Source organism: Acinonyx jubatus, chromosome B1 (assembly GCF_027475565.1).
Source record: "Acinonyx jubatus isolate Ajub_Pintada_27869175 chromosome B1, VMU_Ajub_asm_v1.0, whole genome shotgun sequence".
Taxonomy (NCBI): domain Eukaryota; kingdom Metazoa; phylum Chordata; class Mammalia; order Carnivora; family Felidae; genus Acinonyx; species Acinonyx jubatus.
This window is the reverse complement of record NC_069382.1, coordinates 31,143,004-31,170,852: the sequence shown is the minus strand read 5'-3', so window position 1 is coordinate 31,170,852 and position 27,849 is coordinate 31,143,004. Positions and strand designations below refer to the sequence as shown.

The window sequence follows — 27,849 nt, the reverse complement described above, 5'->3', positions numbered from 1 at the left end:
GGCGCAGAGTGAGAGGAAAGGAAAAAGAAAAGGAGGCAAGAACAAGAACAGAATAGGAGTAAAGAGGCAAGAAAGAGAACAAAGGAGTGGAGACGGGATAAGAGAAAAGAAAGGGCACAGTACATCACTGGTGGAACTTTCGATGTGTTTGGGGATGGAAGAGATCCATGAACTTGGAAAGGTAAACAAATCAGATCTTTATTTTCACTGCCCCCTAATTGAAATTTAGCATCTAAGCATCTCTTTCCATTTTAAATGTAGACAAGCCCCAATGGGATCAGAGATCCACAGGCTTTCCTGGACCATCGACGGTATCCATGATGAAAAAGGAAGGGATGTGGTGGGGGAGATGAGAACACCAAAATCTTGGGATGGTATCAGGCAACCTCTCTCTCCATAGACATAGTATTTCAGAGGATAGATATGTATGACTTGGGTTTGAAAAAAAGGTCCTTTCATTTACTCCCTGGGTCTGGTTTTCTGCCTTCAAGCCCTGGCTCCCTGACCTTCCCCAGAACCCTCTAACGTGCAACAAGTCTAGGCTTCCCATGCCAGGGAGCTTTCAGGAAGTTTTCTCAAGGTCATCACATCTGATTAACAGCTGAGAGTCAGTTCCACAGCTCTGCAGGTCAGGTCAAGCATGACAATCTTTTCGGACACAATTTTGCCCAGCTGGTTCCTGCTAAGGTCTGTAAAACTCAAAAAAAAAAAAAAAAAAAGAAGAAGAAGAAGAAGAAGAAGAAGAAGAAGGTAGGCTGTGACTTCCCAAAGAAGCATGTCACTGACGCCTCATTTTTAGTTTTCTACTAGGGAAAAAAAAATGCCGAAGGGACCGAGATTAATCTACAGACACAATGGGTCTCAAAACAACCAGCCTTCTGGGGCGCCTGGGTGGCTCAGTCCGTTCAGCATCCAACTGCAGCTCATGTCATGATCTCACAGTTCATGAGTTCAAACCCCGCATCCGGCTCTGTGCTGTGGGTGCAGAACCCCTTCGGATTCTCTTTCTCTCCCTCTCTCTGTCCTTTCCCATGCACATGAGTGCTCCCTCTCTCTCCCTCTCAAAATAAGTAAATAAACTTAAAAAAAAAAAAACTAGCCTTCTTTCCAACCTTCCTTGTCCTCAGAATTACATCACAGAATCCCATTTCCACGGAACTTCAAATCCTGCTGTCAGGGTAGACTAGCATCCCGCAGCCAGTGGACCACTGACCCCATGACCTGTGCCGTAATCTACTAGTGGTTATGCCCCTTTACAGATGTGAGTGGGGAACAGCTGAGCCCCTGCCCTTGGAAATTCCCACATCCTTCCTATTTCAGTATCACAGGTTAGCCTGGCCCGACCAATAGAAATCATGCCAACTCATCAAACTGATCTCCCTGCCCTCATCTGCAGATGCTTAGGTTTGGGCTCTGTTCCCAGAGGCTCCAAGCCAAAGCATCCCCCCCCCACCCCCCGTCTTCATGAAGCAAGAAGACCTAACACCTTGACTTGGGGCTTCTTGGTGCTGGACTTTAGCATAGGTGTCCCACTCAAATCCAGCTGCCTGCCCAGGGGTTAAGAATGAGGGAGGCGGCCTGTTTCAGGCCGATGCCAATTTTGAAAAACGTGACATACTTCTCTCATCTAAGGAGGGGAAGTTCTGAAAGGACAGGGGAGGGCCTCCCAAAGAGGAGCCCACCGCTCCACCTCTTTGGAGAGGGCACGTTTCTACCTGGCAGTAAGAGTCCATGGGACTCCAAATGATAAGTTACACCCCCATGTAGGCAGGTTCCAGCCATCAGAGTGGCGGGGGTCAGGCACGGGATGGAGAAAGACGCTAAACAAGATACGCCCTGACCAAAACCACATACCGGCTTACCTCGCTGTCTGGTTAATTTGCTTCCAGTCTCAGTGATGGGAATTAGGCAATTGCTTTAAAAACTCAGAAGCCACCATAAAAATAGAAAATTATTGCTTCCTGTCATGACCAAATATTAAACACAGTGCACACCTAATGACTCTATCCCTCCCCAGGGAAGAAGCTTTATGAACAATAAAATCCCAGCAGACTTCTACTGTTTGGGTTTGGAGGTCTCATTATGGGCTCACTGATCCAATACAATTTACAAGCTCAATGGACTCCACTCGAAGTGAAAACCGCCAAGCCGGAGTTATAAACAGAACACCTACAGTGAAGCCAGCGTTTCATTCTTCATCAGGGAATGAAAAGAAGAAAGAGGGGATTGAGGAGAAAGGCACTCGGGTACCAGTTGCTCCCGGAAATGTTTCTGACAGCCTGTGTCTGACTCAAGGTTAGACACCTCACTAAAAACGCAAGGCAAGGTGGGGGGAAGCTAAGGAGTCCCTAAAGCCAAAGGCAGGAAGTAAAAAAAAAGAAAGGTCAGCAAAGGAAAAAGAGGGAGACGGGGTCAGAGTGGGGCGCGACAGGAGTGAGGGAAGCAAATGCAGAATTTGAAAATCGCCGTCCGGTGTTTCGACACAGGTTGACTCAAAAACGACACCAAATTTTCAAAGTTAGATTTTTTTTTTCAGCTCACTAAATTACCCAGATATATGTCTAAATGGTGGTGATCCTTCATCTTGTGACTCAACATCTGGATGATAAAATGCATTAGCCACTCTACATTTACTTGGGCAAGCATCAAGTGGACTGCTAGCATTAAATCGAAGTCGAGTCTGGCTCTTGTTCAAACGTCAGCCAAGACCAAGTGGGGAGAGAGGAGCTTCCCCTTTACCTTCAACTCCGTGCAATTTATCACTCGAGCCTAAACAGTCCCACATGTCTGAAGCGCTGAAGGAGACTTGGGGAACGCTGAACAAAGGCTTTCAGGGAAGTCAGTATAAAAGTGAACAGTAGGTAGACAGTGGGCACTAAACAAAACCAATGCAGGGGAGGCGACAAGTCCATAAAACAGGGTCTAGACAGAGCATGAGAGCAAGGCACCGAGAGGTGACAAAAAGAGACAAGAGACAGAGCGCCGAAGAGGGGGCCTGGGTGGCGAAACTGACAAAGACTGGTGGGGGGGGGAGGGGGAGGGCCGGCAGGGACTGCTGACGGTTCCCAATAATGTTTTCTGTTCACCTATCAGCTTCCTAACTGAACCCCCTAAGTGTGAATCAACTTCCACGTGGACAAGAAGATCATTATGAGCCCTACACGAAGGCAGAACACACACACACACACACACACACACACACACACAAAGGAAGGAACTAAGCCAGCATGAGCCCATCATGGTACAGGGCTCTCTCATGCATCATCTCCCCATCCCAGAACTGTGCGACAGTCCTCACTCCCCTATTTTTCAGATACAAACTGGGATTCAGGTAGGGTTGCCAGATAAAATATAGGATGCCCAGTTAATTTTAAATTTCAGACGACAATGAATAATTTTTCAGTATAAGTATATCCCAAATATCACGTGGGAAAGGCCTATAATGAAATTGCATTTGTTTTTATCTGAACTACAAATCAAATTAGGGCATACTTGCACCCAAAAAAAAATCATTCATGTTTACGTGATATTGAAAGGTGACTGGACATCCTATATTTTTATTTGCTAAATCCGGCAACTCCGGATTCAATGAGAGGGAGGAAATGAATGAATGGGTAAAGGCATGAATGGTATAGTGGAGTGGTCAAACCCAGATCTGAAGCCAGATTTTGCCAGTTATCACACTCCAGGAATAACAACCACTTCAAGTATGCAACCCACATGTCATAAGTCTGTGTTACGTGCACAACCTTACTTCTTCTGAAGAAAGAAAAGGCCTTTTTTTGCAGAACAAACTGGCTACATACAAAATTACTGATTATAGGGAAGCAAAATGTCATCAGTTTGACCCATGGCATGGTGCTTGAAAGGTGATGAATCCTCCAAAGCTCCGGTCCAGTTAGAAGCTTTGCGATTCAGCGACACCCTATTCATTGGGAATGTCATTGTTCCTCCTGTCCTCTCCTTACACAGACCATCACAGCTGTGTCCTGGGAGTGAGAGATCTTGTCTCTAATCCCAGTTGAGTCTTTGACCTGCCTGCTACATGGCCACTGAAGGAGTTGCTCTTCCACGGAGTTTTCTCATCTGAAATGTGGGTGACGGTCCCAGTGTATACCTGAGTCATGGGCAAAGCTTTCAGTCAATCAGGAAAATGTCCTGTGCAACTGTGCAAATCTGGACCAAAGTCAACCAACCAAAAGGCTTGCCCTTTCTCTCCATAGAGAACCACCTCAGGGCTTGATTGGAGGACCTATGTGTGAAGGACAGCATACAGAGCTACGATGGCCCAGACTGCATGACCATTTCGTGAGCTCTCTTTTCTAAAAGTCCTGGCATCCTATGTGCCTTAAAAAATGCCGGTGTTAACCCCAAAGTGCTGGCCGGAATCCAGATGGTTCCATCCCTGCAAATTCTTCCATTCCTGCCATGGTATCAGTGGGATTAGGAATTTCTCCCTATTTCCTTTTCAAAAGCTCCTGTTATATGTGAGCAGCTGCAGCATTTCTCACCAGTTCTGGCTCCTTGGTGGTCTTGAGGGGGCTGGGAGAGTTTGAGTTTAGAACAAAACCTTCCTGGAGGACAATCACTTAATTAATTACCCAGTAGAGACTGACGAAATGCTGACTCCTTATAGACTTGGGTCTAAGCTGCCTGACGTGCTTTGAGCCTCTTGTCACTCGACCACTTTCCTTTCGATCAAATGCCCCCTCCAAACGCAACTCTAGGTCAACATGAAGAACAGGGCAACAAAGAACATTTCCTATAAGATTTCAATCAGCATATAATCTAATCAAGTCCTAACAGGTAGAGCCCTGAGTTTTATAAATCATCTGTGGATAACTTCCTTCCTATCTCCTTAGGATATGTCATATTTCCCAACCGTTTGGCCTGTTAGCCTCTTGGCTGGTCATAAATAGACCCAGAAGAACTCCTCTAGCCCCATTTGCTCAAATAGAAAGAAATAACTGGGAGTTCTAGAAAGTTCTCTCAGGATGAACATGTGGTCTTAGCAATCTTTCCCAAGTTCTGGGTCCTTTGTTCCCCCTAAAGCCAGCTAGACAACTCTGGGAAGAAATACCTTTCCTAGAAACAAACATCGATTTCTTATTTCCAGCATTGAACAACGTCACAGTGCTGTTCTACTTCTCCTGACTCATCCCCTTTCTGGCAAACCTGCAACTTAATCACATCATACAATTTTATACGGGAGAAACCGGAAGTTGAAGCATACCATTATTTTGCTCCGCATAACCGCATACATCCACTTGGTCCTCCGATTTTCCCTGGGAATTGATCCAGGGGACCTAACGCGAGCACTTCGAATGAGAGAATGCTAGTAAAAGCGAACTGGTTTGGGTTTTTCCCCTTTTTTCTAAAGAATTACTTGCAAACAGTTTGGATTCCGGCTTCCGAGTTCCTGCTCTCTCACAAACATCCAGGCTACTAAAAAATTCACAGATTGCCAGATGGTACAACAGCAGTTCTTTGCAAAGGATCTGAGCTTTCCAGTGAACAAAGGACGCGTACTCATGGGGACAAGTGGCAACATCAGCAAAAGCTTTGGAGTGGTGGGTGTATTGGGGGAGGGGAAGTGAAATGTGGAGAGGTGAGAAAATGGGCCTTTTACCTCCAGTGACTGGTATCTGGCAGGGAAAACCCAACTCCCAGCCACTGCTGATGGTAGGAGGGAGCATATCCAGAAGAAGATGAAAGAAATTAAATCAGAAACTAGGATATTTTGGGGCGCCTGGGTGGCTCAGTCGGTTGAACTTCCGACTTCGGCTCAGGTCGTGATCTCACGGTCTGTGAGTTTGAGCCCCGCGTCAGGCTCTGTGCTGACAGCTCAGAGCCTGGAGCCTGTCTCAGATTCTGTGTCTCCCTCTCTCTCTGCCCCTTCCCCTGCTCATGCTCTGTCTCTGTCTCTCTCTCTGTGTCAAAAATAAATAAACATAAAAAAAAAAAAAACTAGGATATTTTTATAGGAAGTCACCAAATTTGAAGCCTGTGCCCATTTTCCCAATTCCTGGCGGTGCAGGGTGATAGAAATAATGCCCAAGTTTTGGCAGGCAAACTGATACATTCCCAAAAAAGTCACAGGAAGCAAAGCATCCGTGAACTATTTTAACGCCTTCCTACAAGTTTCCCCTACTTCCGTTCTCCATTTTCCAATTCATCCTCAAAATCATCCCTCCAAAATATTGACCTGACCATAAAATTGCACTACTTAAAATCCTCTAATGTCTTTCCGTCACCAACGAAAGATGTCAAAATACTTTTGTCCAGGCATATAAAGTCTTACAAAATCTGGACCCAAATAATCTTTCTAGCTTCTCCTACTGCTCCCCTTCACATACATCCATGCACTTCTAAAACTATGAGCAGATTTAGGAAATTTTTTCCTTTCCATGTCTTCTCCTACCCACTTTCCTCCTAGAATGCCCTTTGATCTCAACTATGAATGTCCAAGTTATAGTCGTCACCTCTCGCACCTCTACCTAGATGAAAATAATCTCCCCACTACAGGTCTTCAGAGCTTTAATCTCTGCCTCTCTTATGGCAGTTTTTTCTGCACACTTTTCATTTTTCCATCTGAACTATAAGCTCCTGATGGGAAAGCTTTGTGTCAATTCAATTTTATTATTCCTAACAGCACCTTGCAAAGTCCTTAACATAATAGACCCTTGATAAACATTTACTGAATGATTCATTCTGCCTCACAACCCTAGATATCTGTTCTTGGCATTGTTTTGTTCCTACCTGTCCCTGGGGGTAAGACTGCTAAGCAGCAGTCAAATACAAGTAGTTACAGGAAAGGTCCTATATAAACTGGCAAAGGACTCAGTCATCCAAACCCTTCAACGCTTGGCAGTCACAGACTAATCTGCCAACTAATATTTACTGAGTGACTGTAGTATCCAAGCCACTGGACAGATGTTACAGACAACATAATAATTGCTATGACTTTTTTAAAGCATCTATTCAGTCATACGCTATGGTGGGCACCTTACACTAATATTCTTTTTTTTTTAATTTCCAATAGAGGTTTCTTTTTTTTATATTAAACATAATTTTTATCAAATTGGTTTCCATACAACACCCAGTGCTCAACCCAACAGGTGCCCTCCTCAATGTGCATCATCCACTTTCCCCTCTCCCCCACCCCCCTCATCAACCCTCAGTTTGTTCTCAATATTTAAGAGTCTCTTATGGTTTGCCTCCCTCCCTCTCTGTAACTTCTTCACTACAAGCGTGAAACCTACAGATAACACAATGACTCTAAACCCATATCTTTCAATAATATCCTTAATACAACTCATTGAGAAAGAAGTATTATTAGCACCATCACAAAACCAAGAAATATCAAAGACTTAAGCCACATATGATGCCCGACATCCAAGAATTACAGTGTACTTGGAAATGTAAGGCAAACCCAATAGGTAAAGAAGATAACAACATCCAAACATCCTAGCAAGAGCAGGCACAGGGGGCAAATGTCAAGTGAGAAGACTTGGGCTATAAGAATTGATATCTTTGAAGGGGCAGAATCTGAAGCAGGTCTTGAAAAACTGATAGGATTTATATCGGCAGAGTTTGGGGTGGGTGCTCCAGGCAGAGCTGGTACATGCAAAGGGAGAGAGGAAGACATTTTCAAGGTCTGCTTGATGAAACAAACATTTTGATTCATGGGGAAAGACATGACTGAACTAGAAAGTTGGAACCCATCTACAATCCACTCACCTAGTTTTCATGTACTTTCCACAGTTTGTAAATAAATATTTCTCCGCGTGATCATTTAAGCTGTCCGCTCCATAAAAGGAGGAACCATGGCTGTTATGCTCCCCAATGGTCTCTTAGTGCCACGAGTTCACAAATATTTGTTTAATAACTGAATAACAACAGCAACAAAATCCTAAATGAATAAACGATGGAGTGAACCAACGTACAGATGATTGAGCCAGTGTGAGTCAAATCTTAAAGCTCTGTGAGTCTAGGAAGACCGGTGAGCCGAGTAGAACAAGTGTAATTCTTAAACACTAGCCCAACTACAGAAGTAAACATCAAAACTCTTCCATACCACCTCTTTGATCAGCAGGGGAAGAGTGATTTTCTCAGGCGAAATATCATTTATTTACCACGTGGTCCAGGCTGTCATCTGGTGAAGTGTTTCAACCCAAAAGGATGTATTTTCTATACCAGCACATAGAAGAGTCCCTTCTCCTATCTGTGTCTAAAATGGCCAAGAAACTAGCAAAGATTTTACTGGAAAATAAAGGACAAAGAAAATGAAAGAATGATGCACTCACTTCGGGTAGATAATTTGTGTTGTTTGGTGAGAAAATCTACACCCTCTCTGAAAGAATAGAATTTTCAGTACAAAAAAAAAAAAAAAATAGCCTGGGGCCAGGCTTTTGTAGACTCTTCACAGCACTGGGCTCCCTACACTGGAGATGGGGAATCTGGGCATGGAAGGCACATATTAATAGCTCCCGTAAATTATTGATGAGCAAGGATGATGAATTAGCATGCCTGACACCCAAGCCTGGGCCCTCCGCTAGAATCAGAATTCAGAGCTGGAAGGTAATGCAAAGGTCATCCATTAATCCAACGCACTTCCTTTTACAGATAGGGAAACTAAGGCCCAGAGAGGCAGCTCATGACCTCTGTAACATGAGACAGCTAGCCAGTGCATGATCCGGGGCCAAGAGCAGGCATCCTGATCCTGGTCAAAGGCCATATCTGCTACCAAATGCAGCCTCTCAGTCACAGGGACTGGGGACTGATATTCCATCATGCCCGTCACACACATGAATGTGACTTGTACAACCTCAGAGTTAAATGGCACTTCGGGAGCCAACAGTGCTTCCAGACCATACTCACCAGGCCTTTCCATTCTTACACAGCTCTAAATTCCAGAAAGGTTTTCCTTCTTTACCAAAATCTTTTTCTCTGGAACTTCTACCCATTAACTACACTCCAATTTCACCACTGAAACTGGCTATGTGACCTTGGCTAAGTTCTCCAGCTCCTTAAGATTCATATTCTTCCCCATAAAATTGAACTTTTCTTAACCACCAAAGATGAATTAAGAAGATAATTAACGCAAATTACATAGCCGAATGCCCAGCACATAGTAAGCGTCAATTAAAGGTTGAGTATCGGTCGTATCCACCCTTTCCAGGGACAGAAATCCTTGTTTGGGACGTGCCTCTACTGACATATCTGGCTTGTCCATTTCCAGGGAAAGGGAGGGAGTTGTCACAGATTGAAAACCAGTGTGAGTGGCCTAAGACGGCAGGAATCTACTAGGCTTTGTGGACATAAATCTCAGCAAGAGCTCAACTCCAACTACTATCCAAATACTGTTTCTGTGCTGAAAGGAACAGTGGGGTTAAAAGCTGAATCGACATTACAAATCAAGAAGAAATTAATATGGAGTCCGTTTGGTAAATTAACAAAAACTCTAGTGTTCAGGTTTAATGCAATACCCTCTAGCATGCCTGGAAGGTCGGTAAGAGCTTTACTCCCCACAGTTATTCTCTGGAAATTCCCATCCCACAAATAATACTTTCCTGGAGTTAAGTGATACACTGGAGAGAGGGATAACAAGCATGGGCCAGAGGAGAGAGGATCCAAACACGCACTCCAATGGAACAAGGTGGTCGATGAGGCAGAAAAAGGTGGGAAAAGGATGTGCCAAACGGCAGGAAAGGGGCAAACAAGAAGCCTGGACAGGAGGGGAAAGCAGCAAGTGAAGATGCTTACCAAGATGAAAAGAGGAGCAAAACTTGGGATTACAATTACTGAAAGAAAGAAAGAAAGAAAGAAAGAAAGAAAGAAAGAAAGAGGAGAGAAAGAGGAAGAGGAAGAGGAAGGGAGGGAGGAAGGGAAGGAGAGAAAGAAAGAAAGAAAGAAAGAAAGAAAGAAAGAAAGAAGAGAGAAAGAGGAAGAGGAAGGGAGGGAGGAAGGGAAGAAGAGAAAGAAAGAAAGAATAGAAAGAAAGAAAGAAAGAAAGAAAGAAAGAAAGAAAGGGGAGAGGAAGAGGAAGAAGAAGGGAGGGGGGAAGGAAAGAAAGAAAGAAAGAAAGAAAGAAAGAGGAGAGAAAGAGGAGAGAAAGAGGAAGAGGAAGAGGAAGGGAGGGAGGAAGGGAAGGAGAGAAAGAAAGAAAGAAAGAAGAAGAAAGAGGAGAGAAAGAGGAAGAGGAAGAGGAAGGGAGGGAGGAAGGGAAGGAGAGAAAGAAAGAAAGAAAGAAGAGAGGAAGAGGAAGAAGAAGGGAGGGGGGAAGGAAAGAAAGAAAGAAAGAAAAGAAAGAAAGAAAGAAAGAAAGAAAGAAAGAAAGAGGAGAGAAAGAGGAGAGAAAGAGGAAGGGAGGGAGGAAGGGAAGGAGAGAAAGGAAGAAAGAAAAGAAAGAAAGAAAGAAAGAAAGAGGAGAGGAAGAGGAAGAGGAAGAAGAAGGGAGGGGGGAAGGAAAGAAAGAAAGAAAGAAAGAAAGAAAGAAAGAAAGAAAGAAAGAAAGAAAGAAAAGAAAGAAAAAGGAAGGAAGGAAGGAAGGAAGGAAGGAAGGAAGGAAGGAAGAAAGAAGATAAGTAATGTGGGGATCTGGAGAAATTGGGACCTTCGTGCATTGTGGGTGGGAACGTAAGTGGCTGCAACGGAAATGGTGTGGCCATGACTCAAATTACTATTTGGTAAGAACAAGGGCAGAGAAGAGAGTTCCATATTCCACTTCTAGGTCTATACCCAAAAGAATGGAAAGCAGACAGTCAAAGAGATATTTGTACACCCCTGTTCACAGCAGCATTGTTCACAAAGAGCTGAAAGACTGAAGCAGCCCAAGTGTCTGTCGACAGATGAGTGGATAAACGAATGTGATATATCCAAACTGGGATATTGTTCAGCTTTCGGAAGGAAGGCAGTTCTGGCACTCTACAACATGAAGGACCTTGGAGGACATTATGCTCGGTGAAATGAGCCAGTCACAAAAGGACAAATACAGTAATGATTCTGCTCATGTGAGGTCCCTAGAAGTAGTTAAACTCATAGAGACCAAAAGTAGCATGGCGGCGGCTGCGGGTGGGGGAGAACGGACGGTCACAGTTTTGCAAGGTGAAAAGATCTCTGCAGTGGCTCTCACCGCTCAGTAATGTGAACGACCTAAACCACTGAACTTAAAACTGGTTGACACTTAAAAATGGTTACGACGGTCAAGTTCATGTTGTGTGCATTTTTCCACAATTAAAAATTTATTTAAAACACAGGGAAGATACCATCAGGAAAACCCACCCATGAGATACTTTTAAGTAAACCTTTTGAATAAGGTTCATTCTGTTGTTTGTCGGGCTTCTTGAAAAAGAAAGTTAACAAAACTACATCAACATTTAAAATGGCCCTCCAGGAAACAGCTCAGAAACATGGAAACCAATGTCCCAAGACAGAAGATCTTGGGATATTTAGCGTATGAGACATAGGCTGATCTGCCCTTCTAATAGAAAATACCGTACCAGTGTGCACATGGGCACAGACAGCCTACAAAGATGCAAAAAGAACGTTAGCCCTCTCTACCCATCTGACTTTTTATGGGCTACAAGAACTGGTACTTTAAGGACCCTTTTGTCACTCTCCTACATCAGTGCAACTGTCCCTAAAGAGATCTTCCCACGGACCACCAGATTATCCCTGAGCCCCAGAGATTCAGCAGATACTCAGAAGAAGTTTCCAGACGGAGAAGAGAGTCTGAGAAGAATACAGCCCAGAAAAAACAAGCTCTGAATTAGCTCTGAAACCACAAAATGTAAATCGGCTTGAGACTTTTTATTTTTATTTACCACACACACATCTTTATAGACAAGATTTAGGCCGACCAAAGGAAGGATTATGGTTTCATTCTTGGTTTGGTCTGTTCCGGTTTTGGTGGGTTTTTTTTTTTTCTTCTTTCATACAGGAACTTTGGATTTTTACACTAAAAATTAATCAGCTTTACTGCCACTCTAGACATGCACACATTTGTACACAGAAGGAAGGCTCTACTGGAGGCCTGTGATTCAGCAGCAAGTCCTGCTGGGCTGTGCATTGGCCTGGCTTTTTGGAGAGAGGTGGGGCTGCCCAAGAATTCACAAAAGCATGCTGAAAAGACAGCTGAAAATAAAAATTAAATTTATGTTTCTAGAGAAATCAAGGCAGAGAGCAATTTAGTAGGAAAAAAAAAATCCTAATCTGGGGCTAAGTCTGAGGACCTAGAGAACTACATCTCTGATGGGGGGCGGGCGGGCAGGCACCCTATTATAAAATCCGATGATTTTCAATGAAGGGGCCACATGGTAGTAAAAGCTATCTTTCATCTTTTAAGCAGCCTATTGGAAACTGAATATCTGCCCAAGATGTGGTCACAGAGGCTAAATGAAAAGTCAAGTTGTTTGGCGTTTGAGCTGGAAGCCTATCAAGTCAGTGTCATAACACTGCTTGTCTTGTCCCCATCCAAAACTCTGACTGGCCACTGATGAGATCAAGGGCATTTCTGGAATGAGATTCTTCCTTCCCATTCCATTGTATGTCTTTGATTAATAAAAATGGAGTTTACAGCTGAATGGTTGGTTACTTGTCGATTGCAGTCCAGTGGGCAAAATCTGACAAAACGCTGGGCCGGCCAAGGAAAATGATCGAAGGGGTCTTTTGTGGTGAAAAGTTTGGGAACCACCCTTGAGGCTCCCCATCCCCTCCCCCGAACATGCACAATTCCAAGGGAATAAGCAGGCTCCCTAGAGCCAAAGTGGAGCGTGCCTGTTGTGTGAGAAAACTCAAAGAGAGACAGTGTAAATTAACTGCATCTGGTTAGATGAGCGAGCAGGGGGAGGAGATAATTAGTTGGCATTATAGGAACAAGGGCAGAGAAGAGAGTTCTATATTTACTCAGAGGAAATCCAAAATAGACTACTTTGCACCCGTTTGCTGCTCGTGGGGGATCTCAACATTTCCAAGTTGGCAGACGTTGAACACAGGGACGGGATGCAGAACTCAACCAAACCCCTGAATGACACAAACCACCCATCCCACCTCCCACAAATGGAAACCTGACTTCACCTCCTTTTACATCCACAGGGAAGGGAAGGAGGCAAGGGTAAGCCCAAAAGACATTCAGAAGTAATAAGACAAGGGCGATATCTCCAAACAAAAGCCCTACAATGAGTAAGCAGAATAAATGCATCTGTTTACAATAAAACGGGTGCTCTAAAAACCTGATGATGGCCAATTTACAGCACCCTTTGGTATGTCTCCGTGTGTAGATGCACAACATTTCAAAAGTAACACATATTTCAAGTGATGCAGAGATATCACTGGGCTGTTTTATTGTGCACAGGATAGTAAAAAGTAAATGCCATAGTCCCATAAAGCTCTATAATATGCAGCCAAGATACAATTTCCACCTTCGAAGACGAATTTAAGGCATTCTAGCACAAACAACGAAAGCACCTAATTTGAAAATCTTCTCCCTCTGTAGATGCTAAAAGACTTTCTTTTGTACGGGTACCATGCGTATTACATAGGATTAAAACGTAGATATGTCAGGCTTTATCCGCGGGTGCAAGTCGTATGCGGGTTCTTAAAGTAAGAACTGCTAAGTGCAGAGTCATTAAGATGTGTGCTTATGAGATGGAAGGTGCAGATTAGGATTTATGGGTTGGCAACCATCTTTAAAGCTGATTTGTGGGGACCTTATTCCAAGAAAAGATGCCATAGTCATGAGGTCGGAAGACCTTCTTCAAAGGGGAGCAAAAGTGTGGGGAGGAGAGTTGAAGATTAGTGAGGTCAGCGTGCATCCTGGAAAGGACTGGGTCTGCATCTAGCTGTTCTCATATGCTTCGAATTCCCCCAGAGGATCCTGAGGGCATCCTGGGAAGTTGGGAAATGGGGCCACGTGCGATCAACACATCCAACTCACAGAAGTCAGGACAGACAGTGCTTGGGAGAGGCAGGCTGTGGCAGTGAGAGGAGCACGAGCCGAGAGGGACAGACAACTGTGTTCTAGAGCCAGCTCTGCTCCACCCAGCCGTGCAATCGTGGGCAAGTCACGTCACCATTCCCGGGTCAGCCTTCCGTCTATCAGATGAGGGAGATGGCTGACCCCAGAGAGTTCTTACAACCCCTGCATTGTAAGCTTCTATGCACTTTCAGAAAAAAAAAAAAAAAAAAAAAACCGGAATTCCAAACAGCTCTCTAAAATTGGTCCCCCGTGAGACTCCTAGGACGGCAAAAGCACCCTGCACATCCAACAGACATTTTTACATTTGGTTCTCATCCTCTTCCAAGCACCTCAGAGAAGTCTGCAGAACCGCCACGGACATTTCAGGAGCCTCCTGAAACCTACAGCGGCAGCCAGTACCCTCCGATCGTACCATGGAAGAACAGAGCTGCTGAGTGCTTTGTCCAAGGTCAGAGGCGAGGACAGGATCAGGATTCCAGCCTCCCTGTTCCTAGGGCTATGCTATACTTTCCACAAAGAAACCAAGCTGGCTTTCTGGGAAGAATGCCAGAGGTTCCATTCTCCCAACTGAGAATTCATTGGGATATTGGAATAACAACTTTGGAGACTGTGGTCTCTCCAATCCATTTCAGGACCTGGCTAGAAACACGAAAACCCAAAGAAAAAAGCAATAGGGAATTATTCCGTTTTTTAACGAAAGAGAAAAAATTAGGGGTGGGAATATGGGATTTCTTAAAAATTACATGATTGCTGGAAGTTAATTTGGTATTTCTTCGTTGGTTTGTAAGTTCTGTTTCCAATCACAAAAACAGACAGCCGAGGATGCCTAAATCACATTTCAATGAATTAGCATCTTGTCCCAGAGAATCTTTCCCACTCTGAATAGAACAGAAGACCCAGAATGCAATGCTCTGTGGTAGAAAGGAATCTCCCTCGATGCAAGAGAGAGTTTGTCATAATCCCCTAAACTGTAATCTAAACTGATAGTCTTCAACCCAACAGCCATCGCGGAGAATGACAAAGGGGATGACGCTTAACTCGGGGTACACTGCCTCTTCCAAGAAACTTAGTGAGACCCAGCTCTGCAAAGTAGGAGAGCTGGCCTCCTTTACCATCAATATCCACACACTCCTTATTAGGTCGACATCAGTGCACCTGAAAAAGAATCCCAGCATAGATTTAGAGACACATGTTCAAAAAGGAAGGTTCTGACTTCTTCCAAGAAAGGCCAACCAGAACAAGAGAACACATGTTGGACTAGCTCTGCCTTGAAGATAACATGAAACCAACCTTATGGCAAATCCCAAGTGATCGATACTCAGCGTCGAGGTTCATAAAGGAGAGAAACCAGAAATGATCGTTTTAATCACTTTTGCCCCCTACCTGTCGATGATGACAGGGTCTGAAGGAGTCTCATTTCGGTTTCCACAACTTTTCTTCTCGCAACATCGACTGTAGATTGGGAAGGAACCAAAAGAGTAAAAGAAAATTGTTAAAATCAGGAAGATACAATGAGCATACAGCATAGAAACATTCACAAAAATACAAACATCCTAGGTAGCCTCTTAGCGTTCAGAGGCTCGAGCACAGAGTTTATGGCCATGTTTCAAAACAACGCTGGACCTGAAGCCCAAAGATACTCCTTCAAATACTCTGTGGCTTATGACTGGGTAATTCTCAGCAAATCACAACTTTCTCAGGAACCATATTTGTATTCTGAGCCACAGGCATTGGACTTTTAAATCTATAAGGTCACATCTTATAGACCCATGTTGAATGACTTTATGATTGTGTATTTTAGATCTTTGTGTCTCAATAAATATTTGAAGAAAGAAGGGGCAGGAGCACGGACAAAATAGACCCCCAAGTAGCTGCCTGGACTTATCAACCTTATTTGTGTAATCTTTCCAGAAAACTCTGTGTACTTTATAAACATTTATTTTGTTTATTTATTCATTTCTATCATTTTCTAAAGATGACGGGAGAAGACCAGAACCATGGTATACGTTGTGAAATAGGGGAGAAAATGAGGCAGGGAGCTATGAAATGATATCTCCAATGATTTTCGCCAAGTCCAGAACAGAAACGGGACTTGATGCGTGAAGTGCCATCTTGAAAACTCCACCTCCCAGGGCTTCCTCCTAGCAGAGTACCTGGTAGGGGCTCAAAAACCACTTGTGGAATTAGCTGGGAGGGAGAGAGAAAGATGAGGCCCGACGGCAATTACGACAGATAAGCGGGACCCCGTCAAACCTGAGCAGAGAACAAAATGCTCCCTTCCAAAGGTGTCCGCGCGAAAGACCTAGACAGATGTGACAAGAGCAAAGGAAGCTGGGTGGTGGGGAAGCACTGAAAAAATCACCTCCCCACATGGCTGCCGCTGCAGACTTCTGAATACCTCTTGGCTCATCCAAGCACATGGTCTACCATCAATGGTAGTTGCTTATGGATGTAGGCTTGCAGGGCATAGAAAAAAAAAATTACCATCCACACTGGTGCGAGAATATGCCTCATAAACATTAGCAAAGTATATGTAAGCACTGCCTTCCCCCGATCTGTTGAAGAGTGAAGCAACACCATAGGAAGATTGCCCAAGTGAGAATCAGGGCTCTGGCATCCGACCCAATGCTGTCACTAAGCAGCTGCATGAGTTTAGTCAAATCTGTTTAACCCCCCTGGGCTTTGCCAACCTTATATATAAAATTAAAATATTGGACTAGATTGGGGTGCCTGGGTGGCTCGGTCAGTTAAGCATCCAACTTCAGCTCAGGTCATGCTCTTGTGGTCCATGAGTTCAAGCCCTATGTGGGGCTGTGTGCTGACTGCTCAGAGCCTGGAGCCTGCTTCTGATTCTCTCTCTCTCTCTCTCTCTCTCTCTCTCTCTCTCTCTGTCCCTCTCCACCCATGCTCTGTCTCTCTCTGTCTCTCAAAAATGAATAAATGGTAAAAAAAATTTTTTTTTTTTAATATTGGACTGATTATCTCCAGAGTCCCTTCTAGGTTTACAAAGCCTGTGAGGCAGCGAGATCCCCAAGTACCCTTTGGAGGTGACGACAGAGTAAGAGGGAAGCCATGTGGCAGCGATACCAAAGCCTTATACCGGCCCAGACACAGATTTGCTTTCTGCCTCTTCTCCGTCCATTTGCCCTCGCTGGTCCGCCACAGAAGTACAAACAAACAAATAAAGGAGAATTTTTAACACTTTTAAAGTTCCTCTTCCCTCCTTGCAGGGATGTGTGTGTGGATGACGCGGCGAACCAACTCCAGCATTCTCAGAAAGCAAAATATACTTGAGAGATGCTAAACAAGTTCCACCAAATGAGCGCTAGGAGCTTTTAAGAAACTTAATCAAATTAGCAGGAAGTAAAAGAGAAATGGTCTCCACTTCCCTAAATACCAGAGTTTGCCACTGGGGGCTTTCTGAAATAATATTTTGCCTTTGAAATTATATTAGGTCTTAACTTTTAAGATTTCAATCCATTGCAAGATTAACACCAATAAAAATGCCGGCCAGCTGCTTTCCTAGGTCCCAAAGCCCTTGTCTCTCCTCCCAACTCCCTATCACCACCCATTTCCGTCTCCATCCTCTTCTGTTTCCATTGCTCATGTCAGCAGAATACCTTTGCAGTTCAGGCAAACCTTTTCCTCCTCAGCAACACAATTTCAAAAGCCCATATATGCTTGTTACCTAAAGACCTTCCAGCTAGACTCCCCTTTGACATCACCAGCATGTCAACGTGACCCAAATTATGTGTACGGTGCTGGGTACAATTTAATTACAAAAGCACACACTGTTGGGATGTGCCACTGTGTCTAGTTTGAGAAGGAATGATTCTGAAGAGGCCGAGTAAGTTTGCAAGAGTGCTCGGCCGAATTCAGCTGCTTTCCGTGGGGATTTTCTCTGAAGGAAAAGAAAAACAGGTAAAAATGCAAGCCTGGGGCCAGTGTGACACAATGTGGGGAACCTCATCAGGGAAGGAGCCAATGCTTGAAGAAAAATGCAGAGGAACTTTAGGACCCAATCTTCCATTTTCCAACAATAACGTCTTTAAGCATAATCTCTAATGTTCACAGGGCACAAAAAGATGGAGAAGACACTCACTTGGCAGCTGGACTGAAATAGTAAAGGTATAAAAATAATAGGAGTTGGGGCGCATGGGTGGCTCAGTCAATTGGGTGACCGACTTCGGCTCAGGTCATGATCTCATGGTTCGTGGGTTCGAGCCCCGTGTCGGGGTCTGTGCTGGCAGCTCGGAGCCTGGAGCCTGTTTCAGATTCTGTGTCTCCCTCGCTCTCTGCCCCTCCCCCACTCATACTTGCGCGTGCTCTCTCTCTCTCTCTCAAAAATAAACATTAAAAAATAATTTTTGGGGGGGCGCCTGGGTGGCTCAGTCGGTTAAGCGTCCGACTTCAGCTCAGGTCACGATCTCCCGGTCCGTGAGTTCGAGCCCCGCGTCAGGCTCTGGGCTGACAGCTCAGAGCCTGGAGCCTGCTTCCGATTCTGTGTCTCCCTCTCTCTCTGCCCCTCCCCCATTCGTGCCCTGTCTCTCTCTGTCTCAAAAATAAATAAAGGTTAAAAAAAATTTTTTTTTAAATAAAAAATAAATTTTTTTTGAAATTAATTAATTAATTGTGTTTGCCCCATTTGAGCCCTTCTTAACATTTCTCCGGGTTGGGCAAAACTAAGTCTTTCTTTCTTTCTTCCTTTTTTTTTTTTTAAGAAAATGTCTCATCAAGATGTCCTCACTATTTTTTTTTTTTTTCAAATCTGGTTTCTTAAATGACATTCCGTCCTCATGCCAATAATATCAACATAAGCAAAGGGAAGTGGGAAGTGGGAGACATTCGTGAACCCACAGTCGGTCTCCAAACAACTGCTCTGAGATCAGATATGTGGATGGTGGATGTGGAGGACTGGGACCCTGAATTACTCAGATAACAAACTCCATTCTCCCCTCCCTTTGCTGTATAGACAAAGCCTGTGCAACCAACTTCAGGTTCAGCTACTTTAGTTAAAAGGCTTTATAGGGTTATTTTCTAATAAGCAAGTCTCTAGGTCTGAAGTTCCTGGTGTTTCTAAAAACTGAACAAGACTGTGAAACAGGAAAGGAAGGGGAAAAATAAACAAAGAAGAGGAAACTGAACTTGGCATCACGTTGACTGTGTCCCTAACTACCATGGAGAGGCTCCGAAGTGCTTTTTCCCTAATGAATGAAAATGAAGGTTGGTCCTCCCCTCCTCACTTTGGCTGGGTTTGGTTTATTTTATTCTACTTCTGATTCAGAGAACCTTTTACCTGAAATCCTCTCAATTTGCCTACAGGACTCTGCCCTTCCGCATCTCCTCACCGAGTCTTTAGAGAGGGAAAGAGACGAAAAAAAAAAACAAAAACAAAAACATGGGGACGAGGCTGGGGGAATATGGAAAATTGCATCCCAATCCTGAATCTTACCTGCATTTTTCAGAAAGGAAGAAAGAAGGGGGATGAGGGATGGCTGGAGAAGAAAAAAAAAAAAAAAAAAAGCCCCAGCCACGGACACAGGGTGTCCAGTCAGTCAAACTCCTGCTCGAGACCAGCGAATGTGCCCTTTCCCCTCCAAAATCGTTTTTAAAATTCAACCCTCAACTTTCAAAAATCTGTCTCTAATTTCAAACTCAAATAAGCGCACAGCATGGTGGCTTTTGTTTTGTTTTCTTCTCCCCAACTCCTCCCTGCGATTGCATAACAAAAGTGTCTAAATTCACACCATCTGGCCGATAAAGACACTGGCCCCACTGCCCGGCTGGCCCATCTGATTAGGGCCCTGTCTAGCCTGCGCCTTGTGGCGAAAAGTCACAGCTGTGGGGTTTGCTCGCGCTCAATACAACTCTGTTATTAGCCAGCTGTAGGCCTTGAGACGACTTCTGTTCAAATTATAATATCTTTTAACCCTCTGAGCATTGAGGGCACAGGGGTGGCTGGCAGCGACATAACAACTAGATTTCTCCTTGCTAATAATTGGCAAAATGAACTAAAGCAGGGAAGAGGGGAGCAGAGACAATTGGGGAAGAGAGAAAAAGTTATTCCTAAAGAGATTTATTTCGTTCCCCTCCAAAAGCTAAACATCAATTTATGAGCTCTTTTTTTTTTTTTTTTTTTTTTCCTAAGGATTACAGAAACCATTCAGGGCAATTCCCAGGTATGCCCAAGAACACCATGCAAATGGAACTAAGCATGAGCAGGAATCTCTGAGAACATCCCTCTATCACTGACTGCTAGCACTTGCCTTGAAAATGTGGGAGAAAGAACTTTTTTCCCTTCCTGGAGAATCAACCAGCTCTGACTGACAAATTGAGATCTTCCCCTCTGGATACATCCAACATTTGCCATCATCCCAGTGATCTCCCAAAACACACACGCATGCACACACACATGCACACTCCATGCACAGTGCCCATCCAATGGATCATTTATTTACCCATAATTAATATGTGTTTTAAATTCTAGTTTGGGGAAGAAAATAGCAGAGCGTCTTCCCTGGTCTCAAATGCGGAGAAGTTACAGTACATTAAATTTTTATATTGTGTTACTAATGCAGACTAAACTAGAGGCTTTAAAAATTGATGCTGCTACTTAGACAGCATAAAATGAGGAGGATTTGATTGGGCTTAAAAATAAAAATGTCAGCCTTAACTACTGCTAGGTGGGGCGTGCGAGTGTTATTTAAAGTGATAGGTGTAATTCGTCAGACAATGGGCCAGTTTGGGGGTTTGTTTTCTTTTCTTTTAAGAAGATAATCTCTCCAAACAAAGACATTTAAAAGTATAAAGAGGGATTAAAAAAAAAACGCCCTTCAATTAGCCAACTAAATCAAAGTGTTCTGACTATTTAATCTAGGTATTACACGCAAGTTCGTCTTGGAATTGTATTTTCTTTCTGAACGAATCTATCAGGGGCCCTGGGATCATGACGTGGCTATCCGCTTACTCCATCACCCATCACCTCACCCGGCTACTCAGACAGGGAAGCTCTATTCCCCTCGGCTGAGGCCCCTGGCAGAATTGAACTTTGCATTTGGCAAAGTTTGTTTTTCCTAATACTTGGTCAAAACCAAAACAAACATGGCTGATTGTTATGGTTTCTTTCTGACTGGGTTGGGAGGGAGCCGGGGCTGCTAGGAGCTGCCCATAAAACAGTCCAAGCTAAATCAGATGGCCTGCAATTACCCAAAACTAGCAAGTCTGGAGCTGGTAGACATTGGCCGGAGCAGGAGCAGTCAGAGTAAGGAAGAACTGAGGCTTTCTCCCCCGTCAGGGATTTTGGAGAAAGAAAAACACGTATGGAATCAACGCTTACATTTTTACATAAAATAACCACCTCTTTCAAGAGTTTCCTTCTTATACCCTCTCTCGCGTGCTCTGAGTTCCCCACTACCCAAACGGTTGTTTGTAAGGATGAAGAATTAAGAACGGACTGCACTTTCTACCCAGTAGTTTCTCCTGACCTCAGAAACTCCCCTGACACGTGAAATCTTCGGAGAAGCCACATCCCCGGAGGAAGGAAACCCTTCCGCATCACAGACAGGTGCCTCGGCGGTTGGGGATGGGGGTCTCCACCCTCGGGTGGTCCCTCTCCGAGACTGCAAGGTTTTCCAGTGCTTTGACTCGGTCCGCCACAAGTGGCCCCTCCTGGAAATCTACCCAGAGCGGGCCCGACAGGCGGGAACCTAGCGGTGCGGACCTCGGGTGGAGACCGGTTCAGGCAAAGTTCACGACCCCAAATTCGGCCGGGGGCTGCCCGCCCCCTCCCCGCGCTGCCACCGACCGCTGGGCTACAGAGACTTTCCACGTAACGGAGGAGACTCCCGAGATGCCAGGGCGGTGAAATCCTGAGTGGTTGTGGGTTTCCTTTTAGCGTCTTAACGGATATGCTCTAAGAATCTGACCTTTAAGGGGAAGTTCTAGCGGATCGGCCCCCGGAGTAAGGCCTCCCTCCCTCCCAGCCATCATTGCTGAAAGGCGATACCGGGGGCTCACGGGAGCGCGGCCAGCGAAGCTCACCTGCCCCGCTTTCCAGCAAAGCCCGCAGGAAAAAGCGACACTTACCTGCACATCACTTCGTGCGTCAGGAGAACTCGGCACATTTCCGGATTCTTATTTTGTCCCTCGTAAGCTATGGGCTGCAGAGGAGTCGGGGGCAGGGAGGGAAGATGGGAGGGCAACGGAGAGACAAAGGAAAGGAGACTTCAGAGCAAGCACAGAATCGTGGGGTGGGTTTTTGTCCCCTCTCTGCCCACTGCTTCATTAGGAGTTAGCACAGAACCTGAGCTGTGGCCCGGTTAATTCAGGCGACAATGATAATAGAGTAGCGAAGTTGGCCCTAGTGAAAACATATTTTCTGCAAAGGGGGGGGGGGGGACGCGATCTCGCAACAATTCTCTCTTCGCTTTTTTGCTCCCCTGCCCCCACCCCCCCCCACCCCCCGGCCAGAAAGAAACAGGACAAGGGGGAGAGAGAAGAAAAAAAAAAATTGTTCTCCAGGTTGGACAGGTTCTTGCTATTCGACGTGGAGAGGCAAGTGAAGTCTGACCCAGGAAACCGCGGGGGGTGAGCAGAGGTCAGGGACAGACGAGGGGGGGAGGGGGCGCGGGAAGAAGAGGAGCCGGGTGGACCTCCGACTTACCTGCTTGGTGACCGAGTCGATGAGCCTGACGTACAGGTCCTGCTCGGTGCGGACGCCTGCGGGGGGAGGGGGCGGGCACGAAGTCAGGGCCGGGGAGCCCCTCCCCCGCACCCCCAAACCCGTCCCCGCGGTGGGGGCAGAGGCCCAGGCAGCCACTCCAGGCTCCGGGCTGCTGGCTAGCCGGCGGGCTGAGCCGTCCAGGGGGCAAAGACCCCCCGCCCGTCCCCTGCCCCTGACCGAGCCTCCCGCAGCCCTGCCCACCCCAGGCCTGGAGGCCGCCGCCCAGCGACGGCCGCAAGCTCAGCTGCCCTCCTCGCCGGTTACACGTGCGGGCGCAGCCGCCGGCGCTGGGCGCTCACCATTGCTGTAGAGGAGCTGTAACTTGTAGTGGGTGCCGTTGTTGGTCTTCTCGTTGCCTTGTTCCTGAAAAGACAGGCAGCGTTGGAGCCCCTTTGCCTTCCAGCACCCCCCACCCAAAGGAGAGACTGGAGAGCGTGCCCCACACCGCCTCCCGCCGCCTTTCTCGCACTCGCCCTGCAGCTTTGAACAACCCCCTGCCCAGCCCCAGGTCAAAGGGCAGGAGCTTCTGCAGCCGCCAAACCTTGAAACTTACTACAGCTCGGACCACTTGATGCTCTCCAACCCCTCTGTCCCTCCCCCTCAAAAATGTCCTCAGAAGTTTGCCTCCGGAGCCGCCACCATCTGACTCTGCGGCCAAAGCTGCCTCAAACAGGCAGCCCCTCCGGATCTCTCGGTCCTTAAGAAGCCCCAAGGCTTCTCTCGGCCGAAAGATACAGGTCTGTCATTTGGAACGGCAGCATCCCGGCTCCATCCCGCCAAGACTGGAGCTTCTGGGGCCACAAGCTCAGGGACCCAGGGCCAGGTTCGAGAGGGCCCACCGGAAGCCCCTTCCCTAAAGCTCGCATTGTAGAGCTGAGGAGACTGAGGCCCAGAGAGGGCAAGAGACTTTCCTTTCCTCACACGTCTGTTTCATCTGGGATCAAATCCCGACCACCGAGCCTGGGTCGGGAGCAGGCACTGCGCTCAGGAGGGAGAGTGGGAGAGAAGGTTCATTGGGGAAAGCGGGCCAAGACTGGGCTCTGGGTTTGCACCTAGTAGCTCCCCATCTGCCGGCGCTGGCAGGTGCAAAATAATAAATAATCCGGAGAAGGGCATGCTCTAGTCTGAAGGGCGTTTACTCCGTGGCCAGTCCAGGACCAGGCTCTACAACTGACCCGGAGGCTAGGTGCGCAGAGCCGCCAGCGCCCCCCGCAGCGTGTGGTGCGGGAGCGGAGTCTGGAGGAGGCGCCGGGAAATCGACTGATTTAGAGGCTTGGGCCAGAAGCCTCGATTTATCATCCCTGATGATGTGAGTGGAAAAGTGTCGCGAGTGACAGATGGAATCTTTAGTGCTCTGCAAGGTGGTAGTTATTAGGCCGTGAGAAGAGGGGGGACCTCCGCTTACTTTGTCGTTCTCCACAAAATCTACGAAGGCTGTGCGCTCGATCTCCACCGGCTGCCCCTGCCTGTCATAAAGCGCCAGAACGAAGTGAAAGAAGTTGGATTTCCTCAAGTTGGAGGGAGGCTGCTTCTCAAAGTGGGCCCGGGACAGGGCGACTCCGCTGCGCAGGAAGAGACACCGAGGGGGCCACCAGACAGAGGGAAGAAGAGAAAGACACAATGTTACCAACGTCCCACACAAGCACCGCGGAGGAGGGTCCAGGGTTCCGGTCCCGGGTCCAGAGCTCTGGGCCCTTCAGATCTTTTTTCAGTTCGGTTTAAGAAGAACGGACTCCTTAGAGTAGTCGCCGTGGCCACAGGGGTCGGTTGGCGGAGCCGACGCCCTGTCCACTGCCACGCCCGCTGTTCCAGCCTCCGGGAGTCCCAGCGCCTGGCAGCTCACGGTCAGGCCTTTAGTGGAGCCCAAAGGATCTCGGGTGTGGGCCTAGGCTCAAAGCGGTCCCCTAAGGAGGCGGCCCAGTCCTATCCCGCAGGGCCGCCCCTATCTTCACCCTCAGGTGGCGCCGCCGGCTGGATCAGGATTTGGAGCTAGGACCCCGGGTTAGAGCAATAAATGCCTCCTTACTTTTGAAGAAGTGACTCTGTCCTGTCCTAGAGCTACTGCCCGCTACGCCCTCCTTGCTCTCTCCAAAAGTTGGTGGCTGGGAACGCCTTGGGGGCGGGCGGGAAACCCAGAGCCCAAGCCTTGGCCCTACAGGGAGAGGCCTCACCTCCGGCTTCCCTCGCTCTTCCGAAAACTTGCGCCCCGGACAGTGGCAGAGCGGAATCCCTGGGACCTGGGATCGAGGGCCACTGCCGACAACGTGATACTGGGGACCCCGCCCCCAGAACTGCTGCGCTTGAAGCAGCCAAAATGTTATTAAGAGGCAGAGAGCGTCCTCGCCTGGGGCCAGAGGGATCCCCGCTTAAGCTGCATCTCCCGGCGGCGCCAGCCAAACCCGCTGACCGCGAAACCCATGTTGGAGGACCCGGGAGGCGCCCTCGAGCGTTTTGAGTGTGCGCACACACCTCCCTGCAGACCCGTCGCGGCCGGGGACAAACTAGCCGCCAGATCGCATTTAACAGAAGTCTCAGGGCCCAGGCGAGCGCGCAGATGGCCAGTGCTGCCCCGCGGCGCCGGTATCGCTGGGCCTTCTACCCTGGGGCGCGAGCACTTTCACTCTTTTGAATGGTGTAAAATTTTGGCTAGAACCCGCCACTCGGGGTGCCTATTCCAAGTTTCACAATTATTTGATCGGGGGAAAGGAGGAAAGTAGGGAAGGTGTCTTTAAGGTGCTTGGCTAAGGAAATGCGCCTCGGAGCCTTCTCTGCGAAGCTGCCTAATTTCTCCCGGTTGAGCCCAGAGAGTACCCAGACGGCTGCGGAAAGCCGTCGCCGCCTTATGCTGTCTGCCTTGGGGATACTGGCGTGCCTGGGGCTCGGGCAGAAGGGAGGCAGCCGCCGCCAGCCCCGGTCTCCTCTCCTCCAAGGGTGGAGGCTGGTTCGCTCTACCCGGGACACCTGGAGACATGGCTGGCCTGGGAAAGGAGTTATTTCTCTGCGTGATGTTAGGACTTAGAGGGAGATGGCCAGGAGAACGGATAGGAAGGCTGAAGTCGTGGGAAGAAGTTCGAGAGCACTTTGGGGTTGGGGGAAGGAGGCTGTCTCTCCAAGACAAGGACGCGCAGACCACAAATCCCAGCTCAGTAGTGGTGATGAGGGAAGGGGACCAGGATGTCTCCGTGGAGTGTCATCCTAGACAAGGCGTTTACCATCTCAGCAGGCGGACGCTTAGAAACAAAGTCAACTTCAGCAACTAGCAAAACTAAAGGCTGGTGATCCCTGCGTTTGCGGCCCATCTCCTCGCCTTTCTTCTGCGGCTCTTTCCACTGCTACTCCTTCGTCTTTTCTTTTTAATCTCTTCTCTCCCCTCACCCCCGCCTCCGTGCGTCTAGTCCACTGTTTTTATCTCTGCGCCTGGACCTCCAGCCTGCACCCCCTCCTCCCGGAGCTCCCAGCCGCTTTGCCTTCCCAGCAGCGGCTCCGGCCTCTCCCACTCCTCGCGTCGCCGCCGCCGCCATCTGGCCGCGGGGCTTCCGGCCTCCAGGAATCACCCGGCAAGTTGCGGGAGGAGAGGCGCTTGCACGCGGAGTGGCGCAGCCCGGGAGTCGCCGGGAAGCCGGCTCTCCTCCGGCGGCCGCGGCTGCCAGCTCGCGTCCTCACGCTCCGCTCCGGGCTGGCATCGCAGGACTAGGGGCAGAGCTGCAAGGCGTTGGATGCCACTTTGCTATTTTTCCTCCCAACGAGTGGTGTGTGGGGAAGGAATGGGGGAGAAACACAAACGACCCAGGCAGTTCGGAAACTTGAGTGTTGGCTAGGGGGTAAGTGTCCCCCTGACTGCAGCGACCTGCCTGCCCTGGGTCGAGCCCCAGCGCGTGGGGCGAGTGCGACAGATGGGGGAAGAGGGAGGGGACACACAGAGAGACGGTGAGAGAGAGAAAGCGAAGGAGGGAAAGACTTAAGAACGTAATAACTGTGAGGCCATATCATTACCTCTGCGCCGCGACATTGGCGTCCACCACGCCGACATTCCGGACCCAGGACCTGACGGAATCCATCTCGGCACCCAGCGATTTGTCTTTCAGAGCTGGTCCTCTTCCTAAAGTATCTTGAATCCCAAACATTTAAAAAGTCTGGTCTACTGTCGCTTTAAAAATACGAGTTACAACACTGTCCCTGCTGTTCCCAACGCTGTCACCAAACGGTCTCCTCCAAAAGCAATCCAAGAAAAGGGATCAAGAGCCGAAGTTTGAGTCTCTCTGGAGGGGAGGGGTGGGGGGAGATAACCCGTCCTTTGCTTCGCGCGTGAGGTGCGGACTGATGTAGTTAAAGTTTGGGTTTTATCCTCCGCAAGTTCAGATCCGCCGCCTGAGGCCCTCCGTCCTAGGTCGCTCGCATCCTTCCAGCGGCAGCGCTGCCTCCAGAAAGTGATCACAATTTAGAAGCATCACCTGTTCTGGGAGAAACGGGAGATTGATGGCTGCCTAATCTCTCCCCTTCCTCCTGGTCCCCCCCCCCCGCTCCTCCCCACCGCTCGAATTTAGAAAAAAAAAAAATCCCCAACAGGATCAGTTGTAAAAGGAAGGGGAAGACCCGGAGCCGAGAGGAGGCGGTGGCTGCGAGCACCGCGGAGCCGGGCTGCAGCCGCGCGCGGGCCCCATGAATGGGTTACTACGGCCGCGGTCGCGGGAGGCGGAGCCGCGGCCCGATAAGGAGGCTCATTTGCATGGACGCTCGGGATTGGCCGGCGCTGGGCAGGCCGGGCCGACGTCCTCCGGCGGCGCGCGCCACGCTCGGCGTTGCCGGGAGTCCGGGAGGTGAAAGGGGACAGAAAGCTGTGGACGCTGCGTCCTTGTCCAAACTCCGTGTGCGTGCGTCGGCTGGGGGCCCCAAATCCTGCACTGAAGGCTAGTGATCCGACCCTGCAGGTTGGGATGCGCCCGCTCAGTCCGGCCGCGGGAGCGCGAAGCCTTCGTGGATCCCGCCTCTAGATGCAGATTTTTGCAGCCTGCCGGAGGCATATTCATTCTCGGGGCTTGAATCTGCGTGCGTATTTGTGAAGAAGCGGAGAGTGTGACCACATGCACTTATGTTTTGTGCAAACGTTCCCCAAAGCAACCCAGTTCCCTGAATGGCTCTCCCAAGTCTC

General features: G+C 47.8%; 1 protein-coding gene across 1 annotated transcript in view; it reads right to left on the bottom strand.

The window, feature by feature from the left end:
* EBF2 (EBF transcription factor 2) overlaps positions 1–27,374 on the bottom strand; it is a 193,878-nt gene extending 166,504 nt beyond the window's left edge. The window contains exons 1-6 of the mRNA XM_027077364.2: positions 26,694–27,374; positions 24,106–24,262; positions 23,000–23,063; positions 22,641–22,696; positions 22,064–22,137; positions 15,362–15,430 (exon numbers count right to left, since the gene is read on the bottom strand). Coding sequence (XP_026933165.1) covers positions 15,362–15,430; positions 22,064–22,137; positions 22,641–22,696; positions 23,000–23,063; positions 24,106–24,262; positions 26,694–26,824 — 551 coding nt within the window. The 5' untranslated portion in view covers positions 26,825–27,374. The remainder of the gene's footprint in view (positions 1–15,361; positions 15,431–22,063; positions 22,138–22,640; positions 22,697–22,999; positions 23,064–24,105; positions 24,263–26,693) is intronic.
* Between the last annotated feature and the right edge of the window lie 475 nt (positions 27,375–27,849).